Source organism: Pistacia vera, unplaced genomic scaffold (genome assembly GCF_008641045.1).
Source record: "Pistacia vera cultivar Batoury unplaced genomic scaffold, PisVer_v2 Contig55, whole genome shotgun sequence".
NCBI lineage: Eukaryota > Viridiplantae > Streptophyta > Magnoliopsida > Sapindales > Anacardiaceae > Pistacia > Pistacia vera.
In genome coordinates, this window is record NW_022196390.1 from 68,586 (window position 1) to 83,331 (window position 14,746).

Here is a 14,746-nt window from a genome sequence, read left to right on the forward strand (position 1 = left end):
ACTTTATAAAATAAAAAACACTATTAGTGATGCTCTAAATACCTCAGCAGCTAATTGTGGCTACTACATTAACTGTTTTCGCAGTTTGGCTTTGTGTTTGAAGGATAAAGATGCGAAGGCAGATGTTGCTGAGGGCTATAGTCATGTGAACGCTGATGACGACGACGATACATTTAGTTCAAACAAAAGTGAATTTTAGTAAGACTACAAATTTCTTTTCTCATGTAAATGGTTATATTCCATTTTAAGTAAATATATTTCGTATGCATCTAAAAGCCCAGAATAATTCTACCCCTTCATGTGTAGAAGTAGAAGTAGAATTATACTTTTATAAATATAAAAATCTTCCATATCCAGAATATCAAAGAAATTGTTAAAAAATTCTTAATCCTTTCATTCGTTGAAGAAACAGATTTAATAGAAAGAAAATGAATAAAAAAGCTGGCATGCAGGGACTGATCTTACTATTAAAAACATAAGAAGGATACATTTAATTTATTAAATAAATATTAATATCACTTTACAATGAATGAACCCAAACGAATTTATGTTGATGTATGCACCGACAATTATAAAACAAAAAATTCTTTACCTATACAAGAGAACACTAGTCACCAGGAAATTCAAAAATACCAAGTTTTCTCATTCATGGTTGGTCTGGGAAAACTTTCTTCAAGAAATTGATGAAACGTTTCGCGTATAGTTTTGGTTCAACGGCCGATATCTTCAGAGGATCAAATTGCAAGGATTTATAAGCATGCTCTACTTTCTTTTTCACATTGTATTCCTGCAATATGTCAATGATGCCCATGTACAGTACGACATCATACACTTCAAAAAGTTCAACTTCCATTGAATCATCGACCTCTTCCTTGAGAAGCTTGTGATTAGCCTTCGCTGGCATGTTTACTCCTAATTGCACTCGTAACCTGCAGTATATATGCATACAAATGGCCATGACTTAATTAAATTCTACTCGATGAGCGTTGCGAAAGTTTAATGTAATAAGTGCAACTGAAATTACATGTATGAAATGTGTGGTGAGTGCACTCCATTTGGAATTAGAGTAGAGAATGTCAACAAAAATGATTTTGCACAATTGCATGCCACTATTCAAGTTGAACGAAATACCAAGGGGAGGATATGAGTTGACACAAAATTGATTGATTGAGAAATGTAGCCATTGTTAGAGAGGAATGCTGAAAAAGACGGTTGTAGTTTGACTCCAATTCATGGGTATCGAGTTTATGAGAAAAAAATGCAGTTAAAAAAACTGAAGAAATTCGGTATGTGTTTGACCCATCAAAGTTGTATTACCTATTGCTAGAATCCTAAATAGGTATAGAGGAAAAATAAGAATTTTAAAGCAAGTTATAGAACCAGCATCCCTCAAAGAATTAACACGAGAAAAAAGCCAATAAAAGCTACCAATTCATATAGAGAACTGCTTCATGAACTTCAACTTAGGTTCCAAGCTACTCATTTTTATGGCATTGCAAATTCTAATGCTAGACATTTAGCAAGGATGAAAGCAATTGGTTACCAAAAAAATATATCAAGTGTTGGATAGAGAATGTAGTAGATTATAATATCACTGACGTTTTCTTTTTGCAGACACAGATAGAGAGAAGACTTTTCTCGACACTAGGCAATTAAACAAAATGCAGAAGTTAAGTCTCATACATGAGAAATTAGAAGCAGAGAAATTACCTCCCAGTACCAGGCAGTAGGAGATCAACTTCCTTGTCACCTAATGAGAATGCTCTCAACGTACTTCCTCTAATGTGAGGACCCGGTGCAGTGCTGACAAAGCTGGGCTCATGGGTGACTAGGAGCAGGCCGCTGGGAGGAATCATGAGCTCCCCTTGTGTGCTTATACCTAGCAGAAGCAGATTTGCTTTGAAATTAAAGTCATGGTAGACCGAAAACAGTCCCAAGTACATTTATTTTTACTAGACACACACCACAAACTCACAATTAAAGAATATTACAAGTTATTATGGAACAAGTATGTAACGATGTCTCCTTTGCTTATGATGTAGTCTCTTTCTCACTCCAGAAACACCTCCTATAGTTTCTTTAGACTCCTTTGAATGATCACCAACTTACTCTCATATGTATATATAATGAGATAAATGTCTGAAACTGATAGTTGTTGCTGGTTGAGCAGGAGGAACTTAAAAATTTTAATTAATACCATGAGTAAATGGATAACTCCCATTTTAATGTTAACTCACACTCAGCCAAAAATGCATATGCATGAGCAGTTATTCACTGGAAATATAGTAATGTTTGTATAGAACAATGGTCAGATTAAGTTTGTTTACCAAAAATAAGATGACTGCACGTAAACAGATTTAAAAAATAACTCAGTCCCAAACTAGTTTTCTATAGAGAGAAATAAATATTAACCATGTGGTAAATGTCTAGACGATAATGCATATTTAATCTCGTTTGCGCTAATTTTGCTCCTGGAACATGGCTGATGAACAATGCAACATATAAGGAGAATATCATAACTAACCATATATAGTTCCATTTTTTTTTTTCTTCACTCCTTGATACTAGAGAAGAGGAAGTACATTGAAGGCAAAACAAAAAAAAAAAAAAAAAAAAAAAAAAAAAAAAAAAAAAAAAAAAAAAAAAACTATGTGAAACGAAGAACCAATCCAAAATCCAGATATGAAGTTAACAAATTACATACAGATTCTGATTAAGCATATCTACAAGCCACGAAAAACTCATACTAAGGCAGAGTTCACGTAGCATCTCTGCACTTCATTTCTCTTATTCTTCTTAGAAAGGATAGCCAGCAAAAGAAGATTTAATGCTAATTTTCAAACAGACTTAAGAAGTGGATGAAACAATTGCTGAGTGCCACAATTCACAAAAGCAATAACAAGTCTGATCAACTGAACATTCAACCAAAATTTAATAAGTTCAATTCTTAACCAGAGACCTCCCCGCAAACGTGTTGTCTTGTTTTCAGATCTGACCAGCTCAACATATTGTCTTATTTTCTTGTAACCAACTTTACTACTATCCATGACTTATAATAACCACAACTATTTACTCCAATTATTCATTGATTGGTGCTCCTTGTGTCTTAAAAGGAAATTTTTCGAATGTCAAAATAAAACTTTGCAATTCAACTATACTCATGAAGAAGTCATAAAAATTCAGTCATACCTGACCAGCTATCCTAAATGACAGAACAGAAGACAGCCCAATTGTCCAGAACAAGCACTATAGTCACTAAAATTACAAAATCCTTTTGCAAACATAACCAGACAACAGGAAAAAGACAAGAGCTCCTTTTAGGGTAAGCATGACAAACTCATATAAATTGGTAACAAGCTGATTCTCCCTTTTCCTGTTTTCAATTAAAGCCTGGCTGAGAAGGTCAATTCACAGTTCCATAACTTGTATGTCAGATATAAGTTCAGAATCAAAGGTATTTCAGATGCCTTGGAATTAAAAAAGATTGATAAATCAGCGTTTGCCTTCCTTCACTCCGAGATACAATTCTGTCATAAAATATCTATTCACAAGATTTATTCCTCAACATGTTTTATGAAAGACTGCTTTCATATTTACAATAACATTTTACGGTGTCAGCCTAACCTCCAAGCAACACAATATAATATTTTAACACCTTAATAGGTGGACCTTAAGAAGTTTAAGAAATTATATCTCATATACTACAATTAATAAGCAGTAATTTGACCAATCATGGTCACAACTAAAGTTGGTAAACATGTTCGTACAGCACCAAAACTTCACATACTAATTTTGTGGATGCTTAAACATTATCTTCACTTCGACCGTTTAATGCTTAAAAAGGCCACCAGATAGCATAATATCACACAAATGCAACCAAGAAAAATAAACAAAACATATGAAATTAACAATATAATGTCACTGCTAAAAGAAAAAACTTATACCATCATATGCAAGTACACTCTCAGGACTGGATGTTGTACTTGGTGGTTCTAATAAGGTCTTCAGATGCTCAGGAGCTCTAAAATGTAATCCCAATAGAAGGCTATAATCAATTATTTGTTGAGATTCCAAGAACATGCAGTCTATTGCAATTTGTCTGCAATTTAAGAGCAGGTAAAAATACTACTGATAATTAGAACTATATACTTTAATGCATAATAAATGACGTACACAATGCAGTTCTTATGTTTGCTTTACACACATATTGATCCTAGTAACTTAAAATCAACCTAATATGCAGTAGATACAGCTTACTGGTAACAACAAGATTTACTTCTTACTGGAAACAACTAGCCGAAAATGAATTGTATAGGAAAATGATACAGAAGTTCAAGTGATAGTAGTGGCAATGGCATTATTAAAAAAAAAAAAAAAATTTGAAAAGAAGGCACAAGAAATAGAGGAATAGTTCCTCCTCTCCCCTTTTAATCTGAAATCTAACTTCTCCATTGAGACAAGCAGTTGGGGGGGAGAAGTGATATGAATTATCAATCATCAATGATTGAAGGATCCAAATGTCCTCAATCAAGAACACATCTAAATAAGTTTCAAAAATGACAATCATTGGAAAGAATTCTTAACTATTTTTAAGTGTTCTTATTTTCTTAAATATAACCAACTTTAGTTGACTTTTCACTGTACATCTACAAACATTTACACATGCCTCTATATATCTGCATATATATTCATAGTAAACTATATGTGTATATAACCTTTGCTATCATCAAACTCACAACACTTACTTAAAGAGAGACTCTCGCAACAATTTGTCCATGTGAAACTCAAATGATAGATCAAGATCCTTCAATGTAGTATTCTCCTTGATTTTAACTTTGTCTGTAGATCTTCCTATAGTAGATCCCTTGAGATCATAAGAGCGATGTATTCGTAATTCTGTACAAAACATATTCCCCATGACCACAAACCGTACCTAGAAACCACAAAGAAAATGAAAGTAAATACTGGTCACAGTAAAAAATTGCAAGGACGTTTACTAGAGCTCTAAGACAAAGTTAGCATTTACCTTTCTTCCACCTCTCAGTGTTATACGGTGGAGCCCGAAAAATTTAGTTATGAGGGTATTTTCATGTTCCCCTACATGAATGTAATACTTATACAGCATTTTGAGTAGGACCTGCACAGCAGAAAAATAAAATATACATGTTCATTGCTGACTCTCTTTCCTCCACTACAGATCAAATCAAGGAAAGTTTGACTAGCTGATTTTTTAACCCACATTTGGGAGAGGGGAGTTCAAACTTACATATCTAACAATCAATAAAACACAGACGATTACACAATATTATTGGCATATCCACAAATTTTGCAAAAGAAAAGAAAATGTCCCTCTTGAACGAACACAAATTCTCAAAACTTTTCAGGGTTGAACCTAACCATTTGAGACTAGCTACACAAAACTTTTATTTCACAACATTCCATCTGGGTCACTTAACCCTTTCGCATGCCTTCATCACCTCAATTCATATAACTCTTCCTCTTCCTTCCGTCCTTGAAACACCAGTAGTTAATATTAGGACTTCACACTGGTATGATTATTCTGCTAGCACAGTTAGAGCATCCAATGGCTTCCTATTAACTTCTGTCAAACTCAAAAATAAAGCATTCTCAAGCGTATTCATTTTTATGTGCATCTATTCACATCTTTTCCCTCTTCTTTTTCTAATTTATTCCTTACAGCTTTCATACGAGAGACTTCACAAATTGACAGTATAGAGTACAAAGGCAAAATGATATATCAAAGATAGCAAAAAGAAAAGAACCAATATCACCTTACATCAAATTAAGAGGAAACAGATGCACCCTAGCATTTAAAAAGATATCCAGCAATAGCACATCTTTTATAAACTTTCTTTCACTAATTCATGCCAACTAAAAATTAATTGACTTCTGATATTACGAAGCAATATGATTCTGATGAAACTAGTTGAGTTGCAGGTGTTGCACTACTAATCTGCGGTAAGAGATAAATGAACCTTCAAATGATTCTAATTGTTGTCTAAGATGACTCATCTATGATCATTAACTAGGCTAACTCAGCAAGCCATGTCCTTGAAGACAATTTTATCACTGAGCAAAATCATTGAACTTCCTTTCTCTAAAATATTCTAAATCCAGAATGGATTTAGAATTCTACTTGCTGGAAGATTCAAAATGTGATTTTTCCATACCAAATCATTCAGCTGAATTCTGTTAAGTGTACCATATGTTGTAATCACTCTCATCCACCCTCCTTGGAGAATGTGAAGCAGAAACTCAATGTATTTGAAACATGAGCAAAAAGTATAATATCATCTAACCCTGTTGATTTTGCTTCACCTTGTTTCCGATGGAAATGAATGATTAAATTCAAGCAACTGAACTGAACCAGGACTTGAAGATAGAAAATAAGAGTGACAGCTCTCTCTTGTCCACTGGCCCATAGATAATCATAATATGTCATAGTTAAAATATCACATACAGTAGGATTAATAACTTTACCTCATAACAAGAAATTTCAAAGCATATCCACAATGAAAACAGAAACATAAGGTATTATGCAATGTTTCATGTTCAAATCCTATCAAAAGCGTAAGCTCCATCATTTCATTCTCCTTTTGGAGATAGATAAATAACCACAGTGATCCATCATCTAGCTTAAAACTATATCCAGAATTGAACAGGGTATGTTTGACATCTCCAGTTCTGGTGGATTAAAATGTGCAAAGATCTAACATCTAGGAATGAATTTACATGTCTATAGAACCCCACAAACTTTCAGTTATTCCATTTTTCTTTCCCTATTTTTTGTTTAAAAGGGCAATGGGTTTGGGGAAATAGAAAGGAACATAGACAAAAAATTATATAAAAAAATTGAGAACAACCTAAATATAAGTTCAAGGTTGTATCAGAAAATAAAAAATAAAAAATCTTTACAGAAATTGGCTGATCACTAAGTTCATTAAAAAAGATAGGAATCTAAATGCACACTAGGTAGTTCAGAGACAAAAGCTACTGAAATTAATATTTAGTGCAGAGGTAATCTAGATTCAAACCTTCAGCTCAGTTCTTTTTAATGTCTTAATCACAAATCTATCATCGAGAGAAAGATAGAAGATACTGCCACTTTTTCCTGGAGAAGAAAGCTCCCTTAGACCATCGTCACCACAAATGGACATCATGTACTCTGCAGCATCTAATTTGAACATCTCCCTCAAATTCCTGAAAATAAAGTTCTATATATATGAAAAAAGTTATAGAAAGATGCAACTAATATCAAAAGCCATTAAAAAATGTCACAAGAGTTATATATTAGCAAGTACTGTACTGTATACTTAGGATATACCTATTTAGTAACAGCAAATAGAACTTGAAAGTGCAATGTGGAAAAGTTATCTATTTAAGCACAATGCATAAGTATGTATTTGTATTCACAAATAAGTAAACATTAAAATAGTCAATGGTGAAATGGGTAAAAGTGACAAAAGGGAAACAAATTGTTCCTTGGATATATTACTACATACAAATAATTAATGAGTACCTGAAGACCATAGGGCAGTAATCTTTCCAGTAGAAATCAATAGAACAATGAGAAGGTGTAAACTGGGAACCTTTTCTAGGAAAATACATCCTTATTCTAGCTCTATCTCCAAAATCGGAAGCTCGAACTTCGCGCATAGGGACTGGTGTGATTTTGCCAACCGTGTACCTGTGAACTTCGAATAAAATAATTACAGAGCCCAACTATATACTCAACAATTGAAATTTTCTTGAAAGGAAAACAAAACATGCCTTAAGTACAATGAAGAACAAAACAGTATAGCTAGCCCTTTAGATCAATGTAATGCTTCATAGATTACAAACACATATCTATCGACATCCTCCTTCTAGAAATATCTAAATTTAAATTACTAATCATGCCATTTTGCAAACAAAAATTGCACCTAGGAAGGATGATATGTAGTAGTATAAAATTGTATACTCAGAATTATTTAACATATATTGGGCGAAAAACCATTTTTTTTTTTTTTGGATTGATTCAGATGCCAACAACCATTATTTTAGTTTATTCAGCTTCAAGATCAACACAGACAAAAGAAAATTACATTTTCTCTGAAGAGATACCATTATCAGCTGAAATAAACACAAGCATTAATAACGGAAAAATAAGGTACACCAGGGGAGGAAGGGTTTCCATGTCTATCAGTTTACCTGATACCAAGCTGCAAGTTAAGCATTAGGTAATAGCTTTGATGGCCTTCGAAGATGTCCACACATGACCTCTTTTTTACCTCTTTAACTGAAAATTTACTTTGTCTTTTACCTTTACGTTGTAGTTCTGCACAATTCCTAACAATCTCTTTAATCAAAACTCCCTGCGTATACTCCCTTTCATAAACTACAGTACTGCTCTCGTGCTCCTCGCGTTGACCTTCATCTGAAGTATGCAAAAACTTGCATGGGGAGTTATTACATACAAGTCCTTTAGCAGAATCACAAAAGATAGACCTTTCATCCAATGATGTGGTTCTGTGAGAAATTCGACCTGAACTTTTTAAAATTCCACCAACTGGAATCTTCTCGGAAATGCTACGTTTGACCCTTGGCTTTGGAGTCTTTAGTTCCTTTGAATCCATTGATGAATTTTGAGACAAAATCATTTTTTCACTGTCATCATTTCCTAGTGTGCCAGAAAACATATTTACAGATGGATGTTTACTTCCAGCAGGATAGAATTTTCCTTTTCCATCCTTTAGGCCCTTACTCCATGTTCCAAAATAATAACCTCCATCAGCGAACCTATAAACTCCGGACCCATGTCTATGACCATTTAACCAAGAGCCATCATAAATATCACCATTTGCCCATTTCATAACCCCTCTACCAGACATTTTCCCACCTTTCCAGTTCCCAATATATGTGTTTCCACTATTCCAAGAGTACCTACCATTACCTTCATGTACTCCTTCCTTCCATGAACCATCATAAATATCTGAATTAGGATACCCCTTTCTTCCAACTCCATGCCGTATATTCATCCTCCAGGTCCCTCTGTAAACTGATCTGTCAGGTCCAATGAATGTGCCAAATCCATGAAGGTAACCTCCTGAGAAATCACCCTCATATTTAGCTCCTGATGACCAGACTATACATCCTTTCCCTGTCATTTTTCCTTCTTCCCAGTCACCCTCGTAGATTGTTCCATCTGACCATGTATATTTTCCCTTTCCATGGGGAAGTATTCCCTTAAAGTCACCGGAATAGCTGTCTCCATTTGAGAAGGTCTGTTCATTAATCCTGGAAAAATGTAAAATACATTTAAATCCAGAAAAAACATAAGTCTGGTAGATGTACAGATTCATTTTCTTCCTGTTAGAAGTATAGAGGGGGAGAAACAGATAAAGATTTTTGAGGATTGAACGGTGAAGATTACCTATCACTCTCCTCCATAATTACTGCATCATAAGTGATCTTGCTTCTTAAGCATTCTTAAGTCTCACTCAGATAACCCACTTAACTCAAATTCTGCGTTAAATCCAAAAGCCAAGTTCTGAAACTCTGTACATATAACATATGACCATGGAATCAAGATATGTATAATATTAGTAATTCATAACAAAAATACGGAAAAAAATTATGGTTTTGTGCATATTGCCAAAGAAGACCACTGGTTACCAGTTTGGTCGTTACTTTTCTCTTATTGGATATAGGTAACTATCATGTTCACTCGATTTCAAGAAATGTAAATTACATCATTCAACAGCCTTCCACGGGATTTATTTTCATCAATCCAATGGTTGAGTGAAATTAAATGTATGCTTGCACGAATTATAGCTCTAAAAACAATTACTAGTTAGCAAAAGTTACTTCAATCTGTGTTTTCACCTAGCATCTAAATATGCAGCTAAAAAGGACCAGTCAACAAGCATCTGAACATTTATGAGCAAGCATATATGATTTGATATTGAAAAGAAAAATAATACCACATTCAAGTAAAAGTTTTGGTGTAAGCTCAGGTGTTAGTGGCAGTCATATCTGGTATGATTACTCTACACTTAACAAAAATAAATTTACAACTCACCAAATATTTACACTATACGGTTAAATATCTAAATTTATCCTCTCTTATAAGGTCAAATTATGGCAAACCCAAAATACCTTAAAAACTGATACTTTAAACACCTAGATAGAAACATTAACCACTAAGGCACTTTAGATGTCACGATGTTTTTCAAACATGATCCAAAATATTCAGCGCACGCAGCCATAAAAAATAGCATGATGATTGAGAATCATATTTCCTGTTCATATCCTAATAACATGAATCTCATTGACATGAAATTGTGTATCAGGAACATCTTTGATCAATCTCATCAGCACAACAACTCATCTAAACCGGAAGACAATAAACTACAACACAACTGACAATGAATTTGCAGCCTAGTTAATTTCTCTTCTTCAAGAATTGAATCACAAAACATCATCCCCATGAATACAGCCTTATTTCTAATTGATCATCATTCCTCAAAGTCCTAATAATCAATTTACTAAATAATACAAGTTTACTGAATAAAAATCTAACTCACAATTGAAATCCACAGCTGATATAACAGAATCAAAATCAAACAACTATTGATTTCCATTCATTAATTCAATCATTTCCATTTCCATTGAAAACAATGACTTGTTCACAAGTAACTATTGACAAAAATCACCCCAAAAAACCATGAAATTGAATAAACTCACCTGGGGTAAGCTTAAAAACCAATCTTTCCTCAAAGAATATTATGTGCAATGAACCCAGATTGAAGAAACCAAAAATATATATACCCAGAAAGGGAAAACGGATTATTTTAATATTATAAAAATAGAAAAAGATTAAATTGAAGATTTGAAGCCGACCATGAACTACAAATCCTGGAGTTGAAACTGACACTTTAATTCTCTTTTTAGCTTTTTTTATCAGCTATTAGTTAACCATGCAAGAAAGAAAGTCACATACAAGACGAGCATAATCGGCTCTGCTTCTGCGTCTCTAATAATCTTGCCACGTTTGCAAACAACACCCACATGGGCCCCAACATCTGGCTTCATATTCCAGCTTTCAACTTCTTGCTAAACACTGGATTCTCCCCGGCAAAAGGTTAATGATGGGGAAAATTTACGAACCACCCCTAAGGTTTCAAATAGTATCACCCAAAAGCCAAAATATGAGTACTGTATATATATTTTACTAAAGAGCAAGTCTTGAAATATCAAACTTTGTTTGCAGGACAGAAATAGCCATAAAATCATGTGTTAATTAATTGTGCTCATTGGAAAATAGTCAGAATGTTTGGTATGCTTTAATGAGATTGTTAAAATATTAGACTATTGAGTCTAGTATGATTTAACATAATCTAACGTTATATGTGTTGGAGAACAAATCTTTTATTGTTTCATTATTGGTAAGTCACATGGTTTTAATCACACTTAGCATCTTGTTATTACTTTTCCAAACCTTAGTCTTAAATTACTCTACGAATAATACACTGTAACATTACCTCTTATCGAAAACGAAGCATTGACTTCATTAATCTTTAGATAATCATTGAACTATAAAAGGGTTTGAAAGAGGTAAAATTATCCTAGATTAACTCAGTAAATTTGTTATTGTATTTTTTCTTGGGGATGTGTTAATGTTTTTATATAGTAAAGTTACTTTTTACCCGAGTTATCATATTATAAATTCTTCAATTATTGGATTAGTTATTGAGCACAATTAACGATATGTTACATGGTAACTTTTTTTCTTACTTGAGCCCATCAGGTTACAATACAATCAATTTATAAATCAATCATTGAATTATAATATTAGGGTCTAGATGAGAGAAGCGTTACATGCTTAGTTTTGTAAATTATGGGGTTTAATGCATGGGTAATATATGATATGAGGGAGGTAGTATTAAAGAATTCCCTAAGATTATTAGGGGGCTAATGGTCATTGACCATTATCTGAGCATAGTCGAAATGTTACCTAGGGTAACATAACACATTCACATAAGATAATGTTACCTCTAAGTGGGTATTTGGTTCAGGAATATTAGATTAATGGGAATATTAGATTACTGAAAGGATAGATTACCTTAAAAGATTATTAGGAATCTTTAAGAAAATGTGATTGGTTAGTTGGTGAATATGTTATATTAATATGTTTGGTTATGGGGAATAAATTGGTAGGTATGTTATTTAAATTAATAAATTGTCCCCTTTACAAATATTAATATAATATTATTTTTAATATTATTTTTTGAATAATTTCTTTTAACCCCAATATTTCAGATTTAGTTAAAACACCTCTGCTTATATAAAACTTTAATTTATTATGAAATCACCCCCACCTTCTGCCGTCGCTGCCTGCCGCCACCGTAGACCACCGTCGAAAGTCTCCGAAAGTCCCCATCAGCAACTCATCATGACCAAGAGGCTTCGATATGGCAGTTTTCGGCCATATTGATGGCCAAAAACGGCCATTATCGGCAAGATCTGGCCGTTAACGATCAGGTTCGTAGCCGTTATCGGCCAGATCTGGCCAATAATGGCCAGGGATCTAGCCATTAACGGCCAGATCCATCGATTTGGTCGGAAATGGCCAAAATAGATTTGGCCTGATATGGCTGTTTTCGACCATCAATATGGCCGAAAAAGGCCATATCGAAGCCTCCTAGAGCCTCCCACCAAAACTTGTTCTTTTTTAGGGACTCCGACGAGTTTTCGACGACGGTCTGTGGTGGTTGGCCATTGTCGACGGTGGTGGCTGGGTGGCAGTGGTGGTGGTGGCTGAGTGATAGTGGTGGTTTGTAAATTGTTTTAAATATAAGGATATTATTGTCTAAAATTTTAGTTAAATAAGGGTAAAATTGAAATAGGATATTAATGTAAATTTATTTTAAAATGAGGGCATTATTGTCCAAAATTTTTATTAATAAGGGATAAAATTGTAACAAAAAATGATAACCCTGGTAATCTCAGAATACCTAAGAAAATGAAGGTAATCAGATTACCCCCAATATTACAAATAGTAACTATTATTGGTATTTGAAGATTGCCGGAATCTTATATTACTTGACAACCAAACATAGTAATTAAGTAATATAATCTGACATTACCCCAATAATCTGACATTACCGTGTACCAAATGCCTCCTAATATATATTACATGAATGTTTTTTTATTGTTATTATTTTGATGATTTTCTAGGTGGAAGGCTAAGATTAAGGTGTTGGGCTAGTAACATTAGCCAATTATTTATCGACATTTAAATCTTAATGTGGTCAGTCAATCACTTTGAAGATATCTCATGATGTGACCTAACCAATATCATAATAGATCTATTTAATTGGCTCAACATAGACAAATTTATGGAAATAAAGAGAAAATAAAATGTTTTATGTAAAACTTTTTTTTTTTTTTTTTTTAATGACCGATGTGTTCAAGTTATTTACGCGTATATCTTGATTAATCTTTTGGGTCCTGAAACCAACCGATCATCCTTATTAACAATCAATAGGAACTCGAATTCAAATATATTAAGAATTTCATCAAATCACTCGATCACACAGAAGTTAGTTATGTAAAACCTTTTATTGACTAGTTTATGGATGACAATGTCTATATTCCACCTTAGATTTTCCAATTTAAGTGGGTTAGACTAGGGAAAAAAAAAAAATTATTGAAATTCTTATCAAAATTTTAAAGTTGGTTTAAAAATATGAAAACACTATAAAATTTACCCTTTTTTTTCTCTCAAATTATACTTAATGATGTAGCGATTTTGAATTTTTATTTTTCTAAAATTAATTAGAAAGTAGGTAATAATAAAAATTAAGTATGTTAATGATTGATTAGGGTAATGCATGAGTTGTTGTATTTATTTATAAGATCCTTAAAACTAAATAAAATTTAGATAGAAAAATGAATAAAGAAAATGAAGTTGAAAAAGAACAGGAGCCCACACGTGATTTGATGACAGGGTAGATAAAAGGGTGTATTGAGGGTAGTGATGATTGTATATTTGAATAGAAAGAAAGAAGGTACGTGCCCGAAGCCTACAAATTGTGGTTGATGTCACAAAATCCGACAGCTCAATTGGCGTCGGTGTTCCTTTGTCTTTGTGCTCACTTCTCAGTTCCCACGTGAATTCTTAATTTATATTATATATATATTTTTAAATTATAAAATAACCTATTTTGGGTCATGAAAGTTTTTGGAAATAATCCTATTCCAAAATTTCAATCTCTAACTACATATTTAAAGACTTTCGTTTCGGTTTTCGGATAATTCTCTCCCACCCCTATTTAAAGTGATCAACAACCCACTAATAGACATTTCAAAATTATATTTTGATATAATTTTTTTTTATTTTGAGAAGTTTTTTTTTTTTTAAATTGCTTTTCATGAGCTCCAATTCAATTTCCAATCACAAGATCCATCATCTTTTTTTTTTTATTTTTATGATTAGGGTGTCTAGATCAGTTTGTACATATCTCAACTAATCACAAAGCTTATTGAACACCCTACAAGCTTAAAACTATAAATGTGATAGGTGATTCTAAGGTGATTCGACATCAATAAGTCAATAAAGGAAGTAACTTTCTTGATGTCAGACTAACCCTCAGAGATGAATCCATCAATTATTCATTTCGTTGTGACTTTCCATTATGTTACGAATTGGATCCTACAATTTTGTACTTTTCCTTAAAAAAGA

The 14,746-nt window shown here is 33.2% G+C and overlaps 1 protein-coding gene across 3 annotated transcripts; it reads right to left on the reverse strand.

Annotated features, from left to right (window-relative positions):
• Nucleotides 1–465: 465 nt before the first annotated feature.
• On the reverse strand, nt 466–11,150 carry LOC116107933 (phosphatidylinositol 4-phosphate 5-kinase 7-like). Of its 3 annotated transcripts, XM_031394205.1 has the most exons (11): nt 10,747–10,994; nt 9,434–9,558; nt 8,546–9,297; nt 8,212–8,437; nt 7,541–7,708; nt 7,056–7,221; nt 5,027–5,137; nt 4,746–4,933; nt 3,945–4,099; nt 1,711–1,879; nt 466–929 (listed from the first exon to the last, which is right to left on the reverse strand). In XM_031394205.1, exons 2-11 carry the CDS (start codon nt 9,448–9,450, stop codon nt 647–649), a joined length of 2,235 nt encoding a protein of 744 aa, XP_031250065.1. In that variant the 5' UTR covers nt 9,451–9,558; nt 10,747–10,994; the 3' UTR covers nt 466–646. The 3 variants fall into 3 exon arrangements, with proteins under 3 accessions (XP_031250065.1, XP_031250064.1, XP_031250063.1); XM_031394204.1 differs by lacking the exon at nt 10,747–10,994 and adding an exon at nt 11,003–11,150 and having other exon boundaries at nt 8,212–9,297; XM_031394203.1 differs by having other exon boundaries at nt 8,212–9,297.
• Between the last annotated feature and the right edge of the window lie 3,596 nt (nt 11,151–14,746).

Excerpts from the sequence above, each read along its gene's own strand:
- LOC116107933 (XM_031394204.1), bottom strand. Across the intron at positions 5,138-7,055 it reads TAAAAAGAACTGAGCTGAAG|GTCCTACTCAAAATGCTGTA; the intron begins GTTTGAATCTAG and ends TCTGCTGTGCAG. Across the intron at positions 1,880-3,944 it reads GAGTGTACTTGCATATGATG|GTATAAGCACACAAGGGGAG; the intron begins GTATAAGTTTTT and ends TGCTTCTGCTAG.